This window comes from Bos indicus, chromosome 9 (genome assembly GCF_029378745.1).
Source record: "Bos indicus isolate NIAB-ARS_2022 breed Sahiwal x Tharparkar chromosome 9, NIAB-ARS_B.indTharparkar_mat_pri_1.0, whole genome shotgun sequence".
Lineage (NCBI taxonomy): Eukaryota > Metazoa > Chordata > Mammalia > Artiodactyla > Bovidae > Bos > Bos indicus.
Genome location: NC_091768.1, coordinates 83,219,019 through 83,240,889, shown reverse-complemented (window position 1 = coordinate 83,240,889; position 21,871 = coordinate 83,219,019). Strand labels below are relative to the sequence as shown.

Below are 21,871 nucleotides of genomic sequence, written 5' to 3'. Positions count from 1 at the left end.
TATGCAGGTCAAGAGGCAACAAACAGTTAGAACCTGACATGGAACAACAGACTGGTTCCAAATTGGGAAAGGCTGTATATTGTAATCCTTCTTATTTAACCTATATGAGCCACCAGGGAAGCCCTAATATGCAGATTGCTGCTGCTGCTGCTAAGTCACTTCAGTCGTGTCCGACTCTGTGTGACCCCATAGACAGCAGCCCACCAGGCTTCCCCGTCCCTGGGATTCTCCAGGCAAGAACACTGGAGTGGGTTGCCATTTCCTTCTCCAATGCATGAAAGTGAAAAGTGAAAGTCAAGTCACCCAGTCGTGTCCGACTCTAGCGATCCCATGGACTGCAGCCTACCAGGCTCCTCCATCCATGGGATTTTCCAGGCAAAAGTACTGGAGTGGGGTGCCATTGCCTTCTCCGAATATGCAGATTACATCATGTGAAATGCTGGGTTGGATGAAGCACAAGCCGGAATCAAGATTGCCAGGTGAAATATCAACAATCTCAGGTATGCAGATGACACCACCCTTATGGCAGAAAACAAAGAGGAACTAAAGAGCCTACCAATGAAAGTGAAACAGGAGAGTGTAAAAGCTGGCTTAAAACTCAACATTTAAAGAATTAAGATCATAGCATCCGGTCCTATCACTTTATGGCAAATAGATGGGGAAACAGTGGAAAAAGTGAGAGACTATCTTCTTGGGCTCCAAAATCATTGCAGATGGTGACTGCAGCCATGAAATTAAAAGACGTTTGCTCCTCGGAATAAAAGCTATGACCAACCTAGACAGCATATTAAAAAGCAAAGACATTACTTTGTCAACAAAGGTCTGTAGAGTCAAAATTATGGCTTTTCCAGTAGTCATATATAGATGTGAGAATCACACTATGTAGTAAGCAAAGCGCCGAAGAATTGATGCTTTTGCACTGTGGTGTTGGAAAAGACTCTTGAGAGTCCCTTGGACTGCAAGGAGATCCAACCAGTCCATCCTAAAGGAAATCAATCCTGAATATTCACTGGAAGGACTGATGCTGAAGCTGAAGTTCCAATACTTTGACCACCCGATGCAAAGAATTGACATTTGAAAAGACCTTGATGCTAGGAAAGATTGAAGGCAGAAGGTGCCGACGGGGGATGAGATGGTTGGATGGCCATCACCAACTCAATGGACATGAGTTTTAGTAAACTCCGGGAGTTAGTCATGGACAGGGAAGCCTTACGTGCTGCAGTCCACGAGGTCACAGAGTCGGGACACAAGTGGGTGACTGAACTGAACTGGGCCCTATATCACACAAGACTAGGGCACATTGGGTCAGCCGGCAGGAAGGCCTGCTCATCAAAGATTCAGTGACAGCTGCCGCATTTTCTAAATATGACGTAAGGGGAAGACTGCTGCACCCAGAATTAAGGTATTTGGGTTGCTTATCCTACAATTAAAAGTAGTCACTTTCAATTGGGTCTGTTTCCTGAATTCCAAAACTGCGTGCCTAGGATTCCGTTCAGGAATACAAGCTTCTAAAATCGAACAGGATTCGGTAGACTTGCAGGGCAGAAGTCACGTGGAGTCCAGCTGGAACCACCCCCCCGCCGCAAGCTGAACGCGAGGAACCCAGCGAGTTCTGACTCCAGACCACACCCTCCTGCCACGTCCCTTCCGGGGAGGAGGGCGAGTGACGGTGGGACCTCAGCGTGCGCGCCCCCGGCAGGCTCGGCGCGCGCGTCTCCGCCCGACTTGCCACAGATCCCGTCTGGGCTGGGTGGGCGGGGCACAGCGGAGAGGAGCGGAGCGGGGCGGGGCGCGCGGAGAGGACCGGCGCCCGGATAGGAGGCCGGGGAGGAGGAGTAGGAGAGAAAAGCCGGCGGCCCGGTGGGGCAGAGGGGCGAGCAGGAGGCCGGTTGCACGGGTGTGTGGGGCGCGGAGCGGCGCCGGGACAGCGGGGAGCAGCTGGGCACGGGGGCCGCGGCAGCCGGGATTTGGGCCGCGGTTCGGCCGGGCCGGCCGGTGAGTGTCGGGGGCAGCCTGCCCGGGAGGCTGGCGCGGCCCGAGCTGTGCCCGAGGGCAGAGGCGGCGGCCGAGCCGGAGGCGGCGTTGCGGCGGGCGGGCCCGGCCGGGCCTGGGGCGGAGTAAACACGGCCTCACAGGGATTCCGCGAGTCCCAGGCCGGGTCCTGGCGGCGAGAGGGCGGCGGCAGCTTGGCCTCTGCGCCCAGCCCGCTGCCCGGCCGGCCCTGGAGGCCGCCGGCAAATGGCGCCTCAGACCCCGCGGGCCGACCCCTCGGTGCCACCCGGGCTCGCGGGTCTGTGGGTGAGGGTAGGTGGGGAGAAGCCAGAGTTAAACTTAGGAAGCCCTAAGATCCTCGAAAACCCGGCTTCTCTTCCCTTTTCCAGATTAGAAACTTGCTTTGTTTGGGAACAGACGGGTGAAAGTAATGCTGAGAGGCATCGCAGACTGTCTCCACGGGATGAGTGAAGTTGGTAACTTTTCCATTCATGGAAGTGAGAGGATCTTAGTCTTAGCCTCAGTCCTCGTTTAAGAGGAATATCCTGATTTTATAGGTCTGAGGGATATGACCATTTCCAAGTTGTTTGTGTCCTGTCTCGTGGAAGTGCATTGCTGGGAAGGTAGCATAGCGTGCACGTTGAATTCAAAGTAATCTCCTTTGAGCGCGTTTTTTTACGCGTGTATTTAGAGAATAGAGCCAGAACAGCGTTTTGTTTATCATGGTTCTAGTACTCCATTCCCCGCTCTCCCTGTGTCTTGTTTTTCTTTCTGAGCCATGTCGTAAGTCTTGGATAAAAGATGCTTGGGAAGGAATTGACCTTTTATTCCATAATTACTTTGTTGACTCGGATCCAAGATGAAGTTATTTATGGGCATTCTGGTATCAGTGTAGATTAACTTAAAACTTTACATACAAAACCCCAAGCTTTCTAAGCTTTTAATTTCTGTTTGCTACATTTCAATCCATTTTTGTGTCCTTTAGAGTCCTAGAAATTCTATTAACAGATTTTGCATTTCCTCATATTTTTTAAGCTTTTCCAGAGTTGTTGACGGCCAAGAGGGAAGAGAGTAGCATAAAATGTAAGATGAGGGTTTTCCTAAGGGATCAGGTTTTCAGTTTACAGTTTTCGCTGAATCATGTTCTTTATGCTTAGTCACTGTTTCTTACTACAGAAGTTTAATCGGGGATAACATGATGTTTTGCTAACTTTTTAAGTTGCTAATTTGTTTTTATTTGGTATTTTAATGCGATGACATAGCTCTTTTGTGTATGTGTGATTCTGGAATTGTTAGTGGGTGGAGTTTTGAGAGTGTTATCAGAGAACTGAAGTTTCCGATATAGGCAAACTTTTATGCATTCCAAGTGTACTAGGTATTTAATTTCAATCCAGTACTTTTGTATGGCTAGCATTGGAGACTTTTCTTTTTTTTTTAATAAACAAAATGTCCTAATATGCTATTAAAGAAAAATAGTACATATTTTGGGATACTGTATATAGTTAGAGAGGTGCTTTAAGGTCACCAAAATAGGTCTTGTTTCATGTGTGTTTACTATTTGATAGGCTGTGTTACTAAAATGTGGCTTTTAATGGCATAAGCCTTATGCTATTTGGGGTGGTTTTGGTAACTCTTGTAACTAAGTTACCATGACTGCTTGTTTCATTAAAAGAAGTTAGCACATACTTTGGAATGACATGGTATTTGTAGAATTTATTAATGTTCAAGTCTTCAGTCAAAAGGCTATAAAATATTATTTAATTTCAAATTTATTTTTGATGAAATAAGTGAGATTGGCTTTGGACTAGTGGTTTTTACACTATAGGTAGCTCAATAGTTAAATACAAGATAAGCATGCCTCAATTACAACCCAGTCTTTGGAAATCTTTTTCCAAAAAGGTTTGTCTTTTTTTTTTAAGAGTGGGTAATGTTAGCATTAGATCCTCATATGATTGTTTTTAATAAACTTTATAAGTATAAATGCCCTGATATAGAAATATATATATATAGATAAAGTTTTGTGCATGTGTGTGTGTCTGTTGTGTAAAGTGATCTGTCTTCTGAGCAATACTTGTTTGTGTCGTACTGGACACGCTAATAATTATAACCAACCTTTGTAGAGTACAAGGTGGTTTTCACAGTACAGTAATTACATCACGGTCACAAAGCTGAGTTCTTGGAAGCCCATTCCCCTGTTCCATGCTGCCCGTTGTAGTAAGTTGAGTTCCACCATTCTGGTGGATTATTTTTATCTGAGTATCAACTCAAATAGGTTCTGGTATGAATATTAAATATCAATATTTGTTATTTTAATTTCTGATATAAGTCTATAGTAATTTCTTTTGTTTATTTAGTGGAGAACAATTTCAAGTAGTTAGGATTTTCACTTTGAGATGTTACCTATGATCGTATTTAGAAATGCAAGATTTATGTTTTGATTATATCATAACTGGAAGGGTAAAAACTTGAAAACAAAATTCCACATAATTAGGTCATCATTCTGTTAAAAAAAAAAAAGTCAGAACCAAAATTTAATAAAAGAATGTATACAGTGTAACCAGTTTAGCCATTTTGAACTCATCAGTAGGCCAGGTAGTTTGAGATGGGAGTTTAATGATCTTGGATTTTTCAGTCTTGGCTAGTCATCCCAGCCCCCCTTTTTATACCAATAAAGTAAAATATCCAATTGAGGTTATATTTTTATTATGGCCTTTCAAACTGAGTGCACCTATCAGTAAATCAGCAGCAATGTTTGTATTTATTGTGCAGTAGCACCTCTGACTATGCAGTAAGCATGGGACTTGCTCTGGAGGAGTTAAAACTGATTGCTAAATATGAAATTTCAGTCATAGACTTACTGGTTAACTAATGAGCCAGTCTGTCTGTCTGTAGTTCCATTTCAGCCTTTCAGTGAAGCAACATTTTATTGTCTCAGTGGAATTTTTTTTTAATCTAATATCATTCAGTTTAGTCGCTCAGTCATGTCCGACTCTTTGCAATCCCATGGACTGCAGCACGCCAGGCTTCCCTGCCCATCACCAACTCCCAGAGCTTACTCAAACTCATATCCATCGAGTTGGTGATGCCATCCAACCGTCTCATCCTCTGTCATTCCCTTCTCCTCCTACCTTCAGTCTTGCCCAGCATGAGAGTCTTTTCCAATGAGTCAGTTCTTCACATCACGTGGCCAAAGTATTGGAACTTCAGCCTCAGACCTTCCAATGAATATTCAGGACTGCTTTCCTTTAGGATGGACTGGGCTGATCTCCTTGCAGTCCAAGGGACTCTCAAGAGTCTTCTCCAACACCACAGTTCAAAAACATCAGTTCTTTGGTACTCAGCTTTCTTTACGGTCCAACTCTCGCATCCATACATGACTACTGGGAAAACCATAGCTTTAATATACGGACCTTTGTCAGTAAAGGTCTAATATCATATTGTAATATTAAGGAAGTAGACTTATGACACTTCCTTTCCTCACCCTCTGCGTACTTAGTCACCTGCACACATGTGGAGACCTTGATTTCTGCTTTTCTTTTTGAATTGCATCCCTCTATAGTCAGTAAACTAACCAGACTGCAGGATTCGTTAAAAAGTTAAAGAAAATATACAGTTAAACATTTCCTTCTGTGCCTTTTGTTATTATTTTTTTAAACAATGGAAGATTGAAATTAATTTTCTTTATTTTTCCCTTTGATTTGCTTTTTTTGATGGACAGTTTAGCTTATTCCACATATAATGCCTGGAACATATGCCCTAGATGCTCAGTAAATATTTGAATACTTTTGACACTTTGTAGAAGGTACAATGAAGTAATTTTTGATTTTGACTCAGTCTGGTTGACTAATAATAGATTTATAAAATATGTTTTTATGACGTATGTAGCTTTCCATGGATCAAGAATTGTTTTGGAATCCATTTGGTTATTTCTTGTACTATAATAATTTCACTCATATTAATAAACGAGGCTCTAATTAAGGCACAATCTTGAATACAAGGAACACTGGAGATCCCCTGGAGAAGGAAATGGAAACTCACTCCAGAATTCTTGCCTGGGAAATCCCATGGACAGAGGAGCGTGGCAGACTATAGTCCATGGGGTCATGAAAGAGTCAGGCATGACTTAGTGACTAAACAGCAAGAGCAACATGACTGGTATTACCAAGGAAAAATGCTGTGTGTGATGAACACATGAGTATATGGAATCTGTGTCTTACCTTGCCTTTGCGTATGTGGAAGAGTACCATTTAAGCTGATAAAGATTTGAGACAACAGGAAGGGGGGAGGAGAGAGAGAGAGTGTGTGTGTGTGTGTGTCCGTATCTGTGTCTGTCTGTCTGTGAGTCAGAGGCAGACCTTAAGATCAGCCTGAGGCAGCAAGTTGTGTTGAATATTTGGATGACTTGATTTAGCGTATTTTAAAATCACGTTAATTTGCAGTTCTTTATTTATCTACGTATTGTAATGAATTTGGAAAAGTAATTCTTTTTTGAGGCAATATCTTTATGTCTAGAAATAGCCTTAAATAACAAGATCTCATTTCACTGTATGGGCAAATGCCATGTCTTAAAATTGTTTTTATGGATTGCTTGTCAGCCACAGATTATGAGTTGGCCTAGAATTTCTGTTGGAGAAAATTGAAACTATTGTAAAGCATTTAATCATTTACAGTATTTTGCAGTCTAATGAAACTTTTTCCAGTCATTCAACTTTAAGTGTAAATAGATATGTTATTTGGAAGATTAAGATTCTGGTTTAGAGTTTTTTAAAAAACTTAATGTTGGGGAGTTTTAAATTAAGCTCATCTTGAGCATGAAGCTCAGTTGTAACAATATGTTTTCTGCCAAACCTGCTGTGTCACTGTTCAACTGATAAATCAGGAATCAACATTTTAAACTTGTTTCATAGAATTCCTGAGCGATTGTGAAATACTTTTTGCAGGCATATTTAATTTGATAATAGCGATTTTGAAAGAGGATGGATCTGAAAGTTGTAAATTTTGAAAGAATACCTGAGAATACTCTTTGGGTATTGTCTAGTGCATTCTTAAAAATCTTATTTCTTAATATATTTAATTGTAAAATTGACTTAAACTTGATTGCTTCTTTGTATAACTGTTTTGAGTAAACAGCTCAGTTTACAAACAGTAAATTTGTACTGTTTTGTACATTTATATTGAGCATTACATATGTAAGTTTTTAAAAAAATAATTTAGTAAAACACTAATGTTCAAAGCAAAGTAATGTGCTATTATAATTAGAAAGGACCAAGAAGACTTTCTTGACCACAAGAGTGATTAAGTGCTGGGATAAACTACAAGCAAAGCAAAGTTGTGTAACCTCCATTCCTCAAATAACATCTTAAAATTGCATCACTGGTTACTGAAGTGCTGTCTTATTTTCTTAAACTTTTGTAAGTAAGCATATCTGTTTTTGTCCATATATATTGATCAGATATAGATTGCAGTCCTAGCTCTGCCACTTACTAGGTAGATGACCTTGGGTAAGTCACTTAGCCCTTCTGTACCTCAGTTTTCTCTGGGCTGTTACAAGGATTAAGTGACATTAACATGGTATATATTAATACCAAGAAGGATAGAGTACCTAGTTAATGTTCCTTTTTCCTTTAAGCCTACTTCAATAAATAATAAATGTTATGGACTTACCGCTGTGGATACTTGTTTTTATTATTTTTTTAAACATTTGTCCAAAGGAGGAATAGTGTGGAGGAGTCTATTTATTTTGAACCTTGAGAGCCTTCTACTTCAGCCTTTTAAAGTTGTTGCTGTTATGCATTAACTCAGTTGTTTGTAACAGTTGCTATTTTAAACACATCTGAATTAAGGGATGTTTTGAGGTGTGTTCTGTCTGGTGTGGTCATGTGATGTGCATGTAACATAAAGTGTTCCTATTAGTTCTGAGAGCATTGGTCACTTCTGTTGGAACTGCTTGTATTTTTAGGTTTCTCTCTTAGTAACAGTCAAGTTTATAACCTTCAGCATGTGAGATGAACTCAGTCTAGTTGTTGCAAAATAAGAAAGCTGCAGCTGTTTTCACAATCTAATCATTCAGTAAAATTTGTCTTCTTATTAAAGTTTCTCTGCATAAGTTACAGATGTCATCAGTAGCCTGTCATTTGTTCTATTTTGACCCCTTTAGCAGTATATCTTTAATTTATAGGTCATTTCCTTGGCTTTAAATTTCATAGGGATAAACATTCAGAAGTATTCATAATTTGTAACTTTTAAAAACATTTTAAAATGTAGTTTTGTTGATAAATGTGTGCCTTGTTTTCTTCTGTCCCTGGCATCAGTACATACCATAATATCAACTCAGAACTTTGCTGCTTAATCAACAAAAACTCTGTCAAATAGCAAAAAAAAAAAAAAAAAAAACTTGCTATTTGAGTTTGAGGAAAATTAAGTCTGTCCTAGAGACAAAGAAATAGCTATCTGGGGAATAATTATTTTACATTAGCCACCTAGATGCAAGATTTGAATTTATGGAAAAAAATATTGAAAGAGCTAGCAATCTCTTATGCACTGAAGTGAAGAAAATAGGCTAAAAATTGGCTTCTTATCCAGGAAATTATTAATTTGGGGAATTTTGAGGTGAGTTACCTGTGCCATATGCAAGTGGAGGTATATAGTAAGTACGTAGCTGTAGAGATCTGAAGTTTGGACGAGGGATCTGGGCAGGAGGTACAGATAAGTTTTCAGCATATAAATGGCAATTGAAGCTTGTGAGAAATTGAGAGCACCCTGGGAGAATGTATAGATTGAACCAGAAAGAACATGGATCCTTGAAGAAGAGAAATATTTTAGAAGAAAAGATTAAGGAATAACCAGAAATAGGGGGAAAAGCAGGGAGAATGTATAGATTGAACCAGAAAGAACATGGATCCTTGAAGAAGAGAAATATTTTAGAAGAAAAGATTAAGGAATAACCAGAAATAGGGGGAAAAGCAGGGAAATGTGAGATCATAGAAACTAAAGAAAGATAGTAGTTCGGAAAGGAGGAGGAATTAGTCAACAAAGTGATGTAATGGCTAAAAAGATGAGGTCTAGAAAAAATGCCCTTTGAATTTAGCACTGGGAATCTTGATGCAGCGGTTTTAATGAGTGGTTGTAAAAATAAAGCCATGTTAGAGGGCTGAAGAGTACATGGGACGTTAACAGGCTTTGTTTATTTGTTGCTTTTCTTTTGAAAGCTTGAGTGAATAGGAACAACGTAGTAGCAAAAGCAAGATACTGCTTTATTACTTAGGGTTTAAAGAAGAAATAGTCTTCTAAGTTTTTGCTGCTAATAGGAACAAGCCATTAAAGGAGTTGAAGATTTACAGAAAAGAAGACATTGAATAGGCTTAGTAATTATAATTTAAATCGGTGTATTGTGGCATTGCTTTCTCTGTGTATAAAACTTTTCTTGATAAAAGCAGGGAAAACCATTAGTTATCTGTAATCCTTTCATGTTATTTTATGGCTGCTATTTCTTTGCTTAAAATCCTCAGTGGTTTCTAACTACTTGAAGTCTGAACGCTTTAGAATAACATACAGCACACTTTCCGTGATCTGTCTTATTCCTGTCTGGCCTCATCTCTCACAGGTACTTTGCATGTCACCTGTGAGCCAACAACACTGGGAGACTTGAGGGCCCCTCAGCATGTTTTGCCAGTTTTTGCGTTCTGTATTTGCATATGCTGTTACTTCAGCATTGAATACCCTTCTTCCTTTCTAACCCTACCCTCCTATGCTTAAGACTTCTCATCTTTCAAGACTGCTGTGAATTCTTCTCTACTCTCTTCTCGTATTGATTATTTTCTCTGTCGTGTTAATCATATTAAAAAGTGGCATGACTTTACTTTCATCTCTGATCTTGTGCTGTAGCTCCTTGAAAAGTGGCACTGTGTCTCCTAATCTTTATATTGCCATACCAAACACATGGTACATGGCAGTTAAGCAATAAATAAGTGTTGAGAATGGAAACCATGGCCCTCAGAAGTAAGTGATTTGCCCACTGTCACAGAACTGGAGCTAGAACTTATATTTTTTGGTTAAGTGCCCTCTATGTTTTATTAATAATAAGGCTTACTCTCTTGATTTGTTAGAGAATTTCTTAAGGCATATGTAGAAGGAGAGGTCAATAGCTGAAATCTGAATTTATGTATTTAGAAAGAATATAAAGAAAACTTCTAATCAGATGCTAGTTAAGTATTTTCATGAAATTTAGATTATTTTAGGAATATGATGAGGTCTGTGCAATGTGGGGTACATTATAATCAGTTTAATTAAAATGTAAAAAGATACAAGTGTTCTCTGAAATCTGGAAGTTAAATATGTATTAACTTGTTTTTGACATTAATTTATATACTAAACAATGTACTAGAATTTAAGTATTATATTTTGAAACGTTTGGCCTTTTGAGCAGATTGTTATGTGTTATGTAAAAATGAATTTTTGACTTCTTGAGTTGATTTCTTAAGTCGGTTCAAGATAGATCAATTATATGTAAAATAAACTCGTTAAATGTTTATTGTATATATTTCATTCCGTATAAGCCAATATACCTTCATGATTTGATTTTTATTCTTAAAACATTGTTTTAAAAACCAACTGCTTTTTGCCTAACATCTTATTTCTTTTCCATCTCAATAACCAGAGCTGGACTGGCCATCATGGAGGAGGAGCTGCAGCATTCGCACTGCGTTAATTGTGTCAGTAGACGATGTATGACAAGACCAGAGCCTGGGATTTCCTGTGACTTGATTGGTTGTCCATTGGTTTGTGGAGCAGTTTTCCATGCATGTAAGGCTGATGAGCATCGACTTTTATGTCCATTTGAACGAGTGCCTTGCTTAAATAGTGACTTTGGATGTCCATTTACAATGGCTCGAAATAAAGTTGCTGAACATCTAGAAACGTGCCCTGCAAGTGTGGTGTGCTGTACCATGGAATGGAACCGATGGCCAGTTAGTTATGCAGACCGGAAATCATATGAAAATCTAAGCAGAGATGTTGATGAAGTGGCACAATTAGACATGGCCTTGGCCCTTCAAGACCAACGGATGCTCTTAGAATCTCTCAAAGTAGCCACCATGATGTCAAAAGCAACTGATAAAGTGTCAGAACCTAGAGAACAGATCTCAGTTAAACCAAGTGTCTCAGAAATACCACATACTAATGGTTTGGTGTCAGTTGATGAAGAATCTTATGGTGCACTTTATCAAGCTACTGTTGAAACAACCCGAAGTTTGGCTGCTGCTTTAGATATTCTGAATACTGCTACAAGAGACATTGGCATGCTAAGTACGAGTCTTTGTGCTTCCCTAAATGAAATGAATGAAGAGCAAAAAGCCAGGGAAGGCTTACAGAATAGAAACCAGAAAGACCAGGACCATCTTTATGAGGATGAGATGGGAGCAGTAGGTGGAATTGACCATAAGGACACGAGTCAGAATGCCCAGTTGGAACAAAATGGTTCAAGTGATTTATTATGTGACTTTAATGCCAGTTCTTATGGCACTTCTGCTCTTTGTAATGGCTTTCCTTTGGAAGATATATGTGCACAGGTCATTGAGCAGAACCAGGATTTACATACTGACTCAAAACAAAGTAACTTAACAAATGGAGAATGTGTAGCATCAGGTGGCTCTTCAGAACCTTCTAGTTCACTTTTAGTAGCAGCACAAGTTCGGGAAGTAATACCACCTAATGCTTTGCCTAATGGCACGGTTCAGCATATCCTCGTGCCAGATGATGATGAAGACTTGTGTTGGAAAAAAGTAGACTTAGGGGACCTACGGAATGTGGATGTCTTATCTTTCAGTCACCCTCCTTCATTCAAATTTCTTTCGAATTCATGTTGGTCTAAACCAAAGGAAGATAAAGCAGTAGATACATCAGATTTGGAAGTTGCGGAAGATCCAATGGGTCTCCAAGGAATAGATCTAATCACAGCAGCATTACTGTTTTGTCTAGGAGATTCTCCAGGTGGGAGGGGTATATCTGATAGTCGCATGGCTGATGTTTATCATGTTGACTTTGGGACTCAGACTTTTTCACTTCCATCTACCATTTTAGCTACAGATACAATGGTTGGGGAAATAGCTTCAGCTTCAGCTTGTGATCATGCCAACCCACAGCTTTCAAATCCAAGCCCTTTTCAGACACTGGGGCTGGACTTAGTATTGGAATGTGTCGCTAGGTACCAGCCCAAGCAGCGTCCAATGTTTACATTTGTTTGTGGACAATTATTTAGAAGAAAAGAATTTTCATCACATTTTAAGAACGTGCATGGTGACATTCATGCTGGACTCAATGGCTGGATGGAACAGAGGTGTCCTTTAGCATATTATGGTTGTACCTATTCACAGCGTAGATTTTGTCCATCAACACAAGGAGCAAAGATTATACATGACCACCATTTGCGGTCATTTGGAGTTCAGCCGTCTGTATCTACAGTGTTAGTAGAGCCTGCTAGAAACTGTGTGCTGGGTTTACATAGTGACCATCTAAGTAGTCTTCCTTTTGAAGTCCTGCAACATATTGCAGGATTTCTCGATGGCTTCAGCTTATGCCAGCTCTCATGTGTATCCAAGTTAATGAGGGATGTGTGTGGCAGTCTTCTCCAGTCTCGTGGAATGGTCATACTTCAGTGGGGGAAAAAGAAGTATCCAGAAGGAAATTCGTCATGGCAGATAAAAGAAAAGGTTGGTGTCATTTAATTGTATCAACCCCATATTTGACATATAATAGGCAGTTAATAATGTTGTTGCTGTGAAATTGATCATCCTTGTTGTGAAATTGCGTGCATGCATGCTAAGTTGCTTTAGTCATGTCCATCTCTTTGTGACCCTATGGACTGTAGCCCGCCAGGCTCCTCTGTCCATGGGATTCTTCAGGCAAGAGTACTGGAGTGGGTTACTGTGCCCTCCTCCAGGGGATCTTCTGACCCAGGGATCAAACCTGTGTCTCTTAATGTTTCCTGCACTGACACGCAGGTTCTTTACCACTAACGCCACCTGGGAAACCCATTGTGAAATTGACCATCCTTAAAAATAATTCAGTATGATGACAAACTTTTTTATAAAGATAATTAATAAAAATGTGAATACATTGTTAGAATTGTTAGTCATAATCACATATTTACTGCAGACATCCTAGAACTAGATTCTAATGTCATATGACAGAGGCCACTTGTAGTTCTTCAGTTGAGGGGTTCTGTTCCTACTTCTTCTGAAACAACTCCCTTTGCTTGAGTCCATATTAACCACCTTCTTTCTAATTTGGGCTCCATCTGAAACATTTGCACTGTAGGATGATGGAGGAATCAAGGAGAAGGTTTCTTTTTAATTGCTTGCAGTTGGCAGCTTCTGTACATTCTTAGCCCTTTCTTTCTTAGAATTTGGTTGTTACAAGTAAAACTTAAACAAGGAGACATGAAAAAAAAAAGTCTCCTACTAGCAGGTGACCAGTGGAGTATTTGGGGTATGTTGTTCAGTCCCTAAGTTGCATCTGACACATTGCAGCCCCATAGACTGCAGCAGGCCAGGCTTCCCTGTCCTTCACTATCTCCCAGGGTTTGCCCAAATTCATGTCCATTGAGTCTGTGATGCCATCCAACCATCTCATCCTCTGCTGCCCACTTCTCCTTTTGCCTTCAGTCTTTCCCAGCATCAGGATCTTTTCCAGTGAGTTGTCTCTTCACATCAAGTGGCCAAAGTATTGGGGCTTTGGCATCAGTCCTTCCAATGAGTATTCAGGGTTGATTTCCTTTAGGATTGACTAATTAGGTCTTCTTACAGTCAAAGGGACTCTTAAGAATCTTCTTCTGTATCACCACAGTTTGACAGTGTCAATTTGGGATATAGAAAACAAAATGGATGGATGTGGAGATGGCTTGCAGTGAAATAAAGGCAGTAGGATTTGTTGGTGGTGGTGGGGACTGTGGGTTTAGCACGGAACAAGGGTGTGTTGAAGATTGGAAGCTTGACCAGGAGATTTAGGCAGGTCTGGGAACAAAGCCTAGCTCCACCATTTTCCTTGTGTGATATCTTATTTTTGCCAGCTTCTGTTTGAGGCACTATCCAGTAGAAACTAGAAGGCATTACAACTGTCTTTGATTGAAAGTGTTTTTTCATTTTAGAGCATTTATAAAATGAAACTTTGATTTCATAAAGTACAAAAAACTTTAATAACCTTCATATTGGTTGAACAGGGGTCATATTTCTGGGTACTTTGTTTTTACCACCCTTAGGTTTTCTCTTATTTTTACTCATTGCTCCAGTTTTGTTTTGTTTTTTTTTCATTGCTCCAGTTTTTGAGAATTTTGCATCTGCTTCTGTGCTCTCCTGAAACTTTGACCAGTAACTGAGCACGTTAATTATTTTATGTAGAAAATTTCATAGTTGCTGTGTATATGTGAGCATGTGTTTGTCTTCATTTACTACATGATTTGGTGTATTTCTGCCGTTGGGCTGGGACACTCAGAGCATGGTCCCTTTTTGTCCTTGCCCACTAGTATTGATCTATGAGGTGAAATATTTTCTGGGGATTCTGTCACTACAGAAAATGTCATCTACTCGTGGAGTTTAAATTGCCATCATTTATACAAATTGCTTACATGTGTATATCCCTGGCCATTTTCTCCTCTGAATTCCAGGTCATTATATATAGGCACCTACTGGACATCTCCATTTGATTATCTTCAGTAAACTCAGCTTATCCAGCCTACTCCATTTCTCTACCCCTCTTAATCTCAGAAAGTTGCATTAGCATCTCTTAAGTGGCCTAAACTAGGAATTTGGGAGTTAAGGTTAGCCCCTTTCCCCCCTTTATTCCCTTCTCCTGGTATTCACACAGTTCTGCTGTCCCTCTTCTTGACGTCCCTCAGGTTCACTTCCCTTTTCTACTGCTGTTTCCCTGATTGGTCCTGCCTGCCGCTCTCTTCTGGGTTACTATAGCAGCCACTTCCTTACTGGGCTTCTGTTTCCAACTGAGTCCCTCTCCAACATATTGCCTGTAGAAGACGTAGAGTGGTAAATAATTTCTTGAATACAGTTCTTACGCTGTAGTGCTTAAACACTTTTAAAATGTCTGTCCATTGCCCTGGGTTAGGGGCAGATTCCTTAATGAAACATTTAAGAGTTTTCATAATTTTGTCCTTAGTTGCCTCTTCAGTTTCCATTCCAGCCATGGAATTTACTAGTAGTTGTTGAATGTTTTCTTCTTGCTTTAAGGTGTTTGAGTACACTGTCCCTGAAACGTCCGTTTGAATGCTTGAAATGTGTAGATGGTGTGCACTTTTATTAGTTTATTTAATCTACTGTCCCTATTTATGGATTAAAAAAAACTGGTTAAGTAACTTGTCCTTGGATTCAGACCTGGGAACCTGTTTCTGGAGCTTGTGATCGTCATCTCCTTGGTATATCCTGCTTATTCTTCAGACCTTATCTTGTCAAGAAAGCCTTCTCCAAAAGTTCTTAGGTGCATTTTTTCCCAGAAATGCATTCTATAATGATATGGAATTAAGAACTGTTCATTTTACAAAAAGTTCTATAAAAATTTCCAAAAACATTGAAGTACTTGTATTCGTCAGTATTACTAAATGCCTTTACTATTTATACATAGTGAAGAGAAAGGTTCCTCTGCACAGTATCCTAGAGTGTTTTTTAGTATACTTCATATGGTGTAATGGACATTTTTTTGGAGAAAAAACACTTGTATTATCAATATCTCCTATATACATAGTCCTTTGGGTAGGATGAAAATCTAGTACAGTATATGTTATTTTAGGAAGTGACTCTAAATGTTCTATAGAAATTAAAACTTGCTTAATGAGCTAGGTTGGATATGATTTTTTAATGCTAAGTTTTTTTCTTTTTTGTTATTAGATTTCTTAAAGTCATAATGTCATAGAAGTTATCTTATAAATATTTAATAAAAAGATTTGTATCAAAACGAATTTTGTAGCAAGCCACCTGAAACTTATTTCTTATAACAGAAATGAATGTAGTTCGAGCAAGAAACATGTTTTAATTCTTATAAATTGGCTGGTTTAAATCTGAAGTAGAATTTTGTTCTAGGTATGGCGATTCAGTACTGCATTTTGTTCTGTCGATGAATGGAAGTTTGCTGACATCCTGAGCATGGCTGACCACCTGAAGAAGTGCAGTTACAACATTGTAGAGAAGCGGGAGGAAGCGATCCCACTGCCGTGTATGTGCGTGACACGAGAACTCACTAAAGAAGGACGTTCACTTCGCTCAGTTTTAAAACCTGTACTTTAAAAAGTCAAATTCCACTTGCACATACATGCAAGCTCCTAGTATAATTTCTTTGTAATATGTGACACCTTATTAATGTATTAAAGATTACAACTAGCTAAATTTATTGTCACTATGTATATAATGTTTTGAAGTGACATATATTTTTATAAAGTACTGATTAGTTGGGAAAAAGTTGCCTTAATATTTGAAATGTGTGAATTTTTTGGAACTTGCTGGACAGGGTGATTTAATTTTTGGCTACATAATTTTCAGAATTAGTATTTTTAATGGTGTGCATATTTTGGTTCTTACATTTTTTGCTTCTTAAACTAACAAGATCCTGACCAAACAATTTACTCCTCATTTTCTGTGGGTTACAACCCATGCATTCAAAAAGCAAAACTTTGATTCTGATTTTTACATCATAGGCTCTTCAGATAAAACATTCAGTTGCTTAAGCACTGCATAAAAACATTATAAAATTTTTATTTTCTAGTGTTCCCGTTACATAATTGTTGATATGGAAATGATCTGTAATGTAAACATAATATTTAAATCGTGAATGATGTTGATAATGCCATTTATCGTGTTTTAAAAATAATCCACAAAAATATTGTCTCCTTTTGTGTTTACACCTCTCATACAGAGAGTTACCATTTGCACCTTTTTTTGATTAGATGCCACATCCAAAGACTCATAGCAATATGTTACATGACAGGTTAAAGCAAAATCAAACCCAAAAAAAGCCTGTGAATTTAATTTGAAATTGTATATATTTGCTAGGAATTTGATATTTGGAGAGAAGAAAATACAGTCGACCCTTCATATCTGGATATCCATGGATTCAATCAAAGGATGGAAAATGTTTGGAAAAAAAAAATTCCATGAAATTCCAAAAAACACAACTTGAATTTGCCACTCATCTTCAACTATTTACATAGCACTTACATTATATTTGGGCTTTCCTGGTGGCTCAGACGGTAAAGTATCTGCCTGCAATGCAGGAGACATGGTTTGATCCATGGATCAGGAAGATCCCCTGGAGAAGGAAATGGCCACCCACTCCAGTATTCCTGCCTGAAGAATTCCATGGACAGAGGAGCCTGGCAAGCTACAGTACATGGGGTCGCAAAGAGTCAGACATGACTGAACAACTAACATTACACTACTACTACATTATATTTACAATTATTTACATGGTGTTTTCATTACATTCAGTTCAGTCGCTCAGTCTTGTCTGATTCTATGCGACCCTATAGACTGCAACGTGTGCCAGGCTTCCTGTCCATCACCAACTCCTGGAGCTTGCTAAAACTCATGTTCATCGAGTCGGTGATGCCATCTAACCATTTCATGCTCTGTCATCCCCTTCTCCTGCCTTCAGTCTTTGCATTAGGTACTATTAATAGTTTAGAGATGCTATAAAGTGTATGGGAGGTGTGCATGGGTTATGTGCAGATACTGTGCCATTTTATATGAAGCAGTTGAACATCTGTGAATTTTGGTACTGCAGGGAGTCCTGGAACCAATCTTCTGCAGACACTGAGGGACAACTGACTGTATGCCCCATTTTAAGTTTGAGTTGGGCATGTTCTGTGAATAAATTTCAGATATTCACAGTGCAAAGGGCTTAACCTTTTTCAGAAGTGTTTAAAATTTTTGCCTTTTGGTGTTTATAAAAATCACAATTATGTTGTTTTAAGACATGTAAAAATGTGCCATTTGCTGTCCTTTTAAGATGACAATCATGAACTGCAGAGAAGCCTGTCTTGGTTGACAATCTCTTTAAAACATTTCCAGGTTAATATTCCATACACTTCTCTACCAAAAAAGTTAAGAATTGCACCTTTATGTAAAAATCAAAATTTAACAGAAATATCTTCAAGGACCTGTTCTTGAGGTATTTGATTATAGTTTTCAAATCGATTTATGCTATCATTAACCTGATATGGTCAGTTTAAAAAATGAATATATCAGTATTAAGAAATAAATGGCAAAGATGGGGACATGTACTTAAATAATTTAGGTAACTTCTGGCATTTGGTAGTCTGAAATGGTTACAAATTACATTGTTATATATAAAATTTCAAAACTCTGTTTTGTCTTCTCTTCCTACTTTTGTCCCTAAGAGTGCTCTATTGTTAACTAGATTCTTGATTCCCATATATGGCATTCGGGCTGGGAAGAGGCATTCTTTGGGCATTACAAAAGAATTCTGAATTGCTTAAAACCTGATTTGGTTGGATCAAGTCCTTATTACAGTTGAAAAATACAGCATTGAAGACTAATCAGTTGTTTTGCCTCACCTGTCATTTTAACTAGTAGAATACTTATTTCTCAGTACTTAAACTATCATTTTGAACTGTGAGATTTGAATTACATAAACAGTCTATTTCTGTGAAAAAGTCAGAAGTAAGATATCAAATACTGTAAAATATAATTCTGCCTCTTGAAGTTTTGCTGAAGAATATGTCTGGTTAGGATAGCACAAACATTAACTTTTTGTTTTATGGTTGTGCTTTTTAAAAATCCTTGTTCGTTTAAGTTTAGACGCCTTATTTTCACACTAGATCCAGAGATATTTACCATTTTTCACCTTTTATTTTCTTTTACACATCTTTGGCTGTTTTCTTTTTGTTTGTTATGCCACCATATTATTTTGTTAAAATGTTTTCTTTGTGTAGTATTTGTTCAAGTTCTAATAAAATTAATATTTTCCTTTATATGGCTCAGTAACTTGAAAAAAACCTACATTTAAAATATTCATCCTTGTTTGACAAAGTTGAGACACAGTCATACTGTTTCTATAGTGCGGTTTTCTGCATGTTATAGGAGTTGCTTGATGATTATCATTGCTCACCCATGTTTTAATGGTGAACATTATTACTATTTTTATTTAATACGGAAAACTCAATAGTTAGCTTTCTCTGCCCCTTCAGTGTCTTCTTTAAAGTAGCCCCACCTGGGGCTGTTGAATGGCTGAAGAGTTTCTGGCAATAGTATTTTTCTAAAACTTGTAGTGGGAACAATCTGTCTAGCCTTTTAAGCATGAAAAGGTTTGTGTGTTGGCCAAGTATGTTGTCATTTGAGGTCTTTATTGATTCCTTAGTCTTTGCTAGCCAGCAAGATAAAGGCAAGTATTAGGAAGGAAGGAAATACCTGAATTCACTTTTCTCCTCTGCCTTCATCCCCAGAACTGCCTATTAGCTTAATCTCAACCTTTCTTTTCCCCCTTCTCCCTCCGTCCTTGCCTCTTTCTCTCTCTCCCTCTCTTTCCCCCCTCTCTGTCCCTCTTTCCTTCTCTCTCCCTCACTCTAGCTTCTGAGGTTCACAGATCACTTAAGAGTAGTGTTTCCCAAAGTATGGTCCCTTGACCATCAGCATCACCTGGGAATTTGTTCAAAATGCAGATTTTTGGACCTTTTCACAGACTTACAGCATCTGAAACTCTGTGGTGGGAACCAGTAGTCTTGTAACAAAGGCCTCCCCAGAGGATTCTGATGCATGGTAACGTGAGAATTTAGAGGAAAGCCTGGGACATGCCCAGTTTTCTCGTGAGTAATACGTTGTTAGAACAGATACATGTGTGTATGTACCTACATGTATAGTCCCAAAATTAAGAGTAATAGTAATTTATTAGTATTACTTAAGTGATTAAATTTAATGATATATGTTGTCTTGATCTTACAGCCATATGACAAATATTAATACATTGGGTACCATGATTGTTGGACATTTTTTAAAAAGCTAGTATTTACTAGTATTTTAAATTTACTTATTACTAGTGTTTCACTAGTGTTTCTTCTGGTCGAAGTAAATTGCAGATTGTTTATTAGCACTAACAGTTAGCTTATCGTCATTCATTCTCTTGTTTAGTGATTGTAGACTCGTGAACATATTAGATTTCTAGGATAAATGGGGTAGATATAAAAAGATACTGGATTAAATTTGAAAAGAATTCTGTAGTAATTCTTTCAGTGCTATCAATAAGAGGTATTAAAGATTGGGTTTCTGATTTATCAGTAATACTGACTCTCTTTTGGTCTTTGACCCTGTGCTACATGTCCCAAGAATATTGTTACTATTATTAACTATCCTTTAACATTGAAGATTGGGATCCTTGCAGATTTGGTAGTTTATTCAACAACACTGCTAATAGATTTTTAATTTCTGGCAATCTGTATGTAGGTGTTGGTGTTTAGAAGCAAAACATGATTTCATGTTTTGCATCCCAGTCTAAAAAGACAGTTTATTTTTTAAATTTTCTAAGGGATAGTTTTGGAAACATTAAAAAATATATCATGCATGACACATCACACTGGAAAGTGATTAATTGGAACCTGTAGAGGTGAGTGTTAAGAATTACAGTAGAAAGAAATCCCTCATTCTTTCAAAAGGCTGGACAGAGCCTTCTGATGGAAATAATTTCTCTGATGTATATTTAGCTGGTTAACTAAATGTAGCTCTTTGCAGTTTTGACAAGCCTGTGAGGTCTTGGAAGCAAGAATGTGTAAGTCATGCCTTTAATCAGTTTATCAGTGACTCATCCATTGTGGTTAAAGTAATTCAGTGATATTTTTAAGATTTTGATATAAATCTGATTTCTGAACAAAAAAGTATAAGGTGTACAAAGTAAAGGCCAACTAGTAAAGTCCTTTTTAAGTAAAATAAAGGAAGAGGAAGAACAGTTTCCTTTAAAGTCATCTTTTACACTGTTTTTCCTTGATTTAAAAGCACTAAGTAAGTTCAAAAGGTAAGACCTTTCTTTTAAGTTAGCATTGTATGGATGAAAAAACCTAGGTACTGATGAGTGTATTAGAGTGAGAGCAATGTGTTCTGACACAGTTGTTTACAAATGCATAAAGAGAAGGGACATTCAGATGTAGGGAAATTATTTTGGAAAATATCGTTGCATAGAATATTTGATTCCTAACAAGTGTTTTAGAATGAGTTATTGGGTAATACCAAAAGGAAACAAAGTATTAATAGAAATCAAGTGCAGAATGCTGCTCTGAAAATCCTTTGCAAAAATATAGTCTTTTGCTGAGTTTTCAGGAGTATTTTGCTGCATCTGTGATTTGTAAAATTCTGTAAATGTATTGTCTATACATATATTTATTTGTATATGAAATCTCCATAAATCGGCCAAGTATATTTTAATAAACAACATGTTGAGATATACTAATGGAGATACATCTTGAAGTGCTGTTTTACCTTAGGACATTTCAAAACTGACGTTTTGTATTCAGAATGTTCGACATTCCAATGTGTTATGTGGGGAGTGATTTTAAATTAATTTAATAAACTACGTAGAAACGAGTTACATACAAGGATGATGCATGAACATGCTCTGTAGAAATACAATAAAATTCATTGATGAATCTCCTATTTTATAATTTTTTATTTTTGACATGCTGTACTGAAGCATCTTATTTACTATGAAGAAAAGCATTTTCTGAAGCAAACTGACAGCAGAAGTAATGGAAATCTGTTTCTTTTTCACTAACACCAGTAGAATTTTAAGCATCCCCCAATCGTATTATTAACCTGTTTGCTTGTAAATATGATAAGAAATGATCCTCCAGTACCTGAGTTGTAGTAGTGGTGTTTAATTG

At 38.1% G+C, this 21,871-nt stretch overlaps 1 protein-coding gene across 2 annotated transcripts; it reads left to right on the top strand.

Annotated features, from left to right (window-relative positions):
- Positions 1 to 1,808: 1,808 nt before the first annotated feature.
- On the top strand, positions 1,809 to 21,441 carry FBXO30 (F-box protein 30). Of its 2 annotated transcripts, none has more exons than XM_070796307.1 (3): positions 1,809 to 1,995; positions 10,649 to 12,698; positions 16,074 to 21,441. In XM_070796307.1, the coding sequence occupies exons 2-3, from the start codon at positions 10,665 to 10,667 to the stop codon at positions 16,275 to 16,277; spliced, it is 2,238 nt and encodes a 745-aa protein (XP_070652408.1). In that variant the 5' UTR covers positions 1,809 to 1,995; positions 10,649 to 10,664; the 3' UTR covers positions 16,278 to 21,441. The 2 variants fall into 2 exon arrangements, with proteins under 2 accessions (XP_070652408.1, XP_070652409.1); XM_070796308.1 differs by lacking the exon at positions 1,809 to 1,995 and adding an exon at positions 2,382 to 2,464.
- The last annotated feature ends 430 nt before the right edge of the window (positions 21,442 to 21,871 follow it).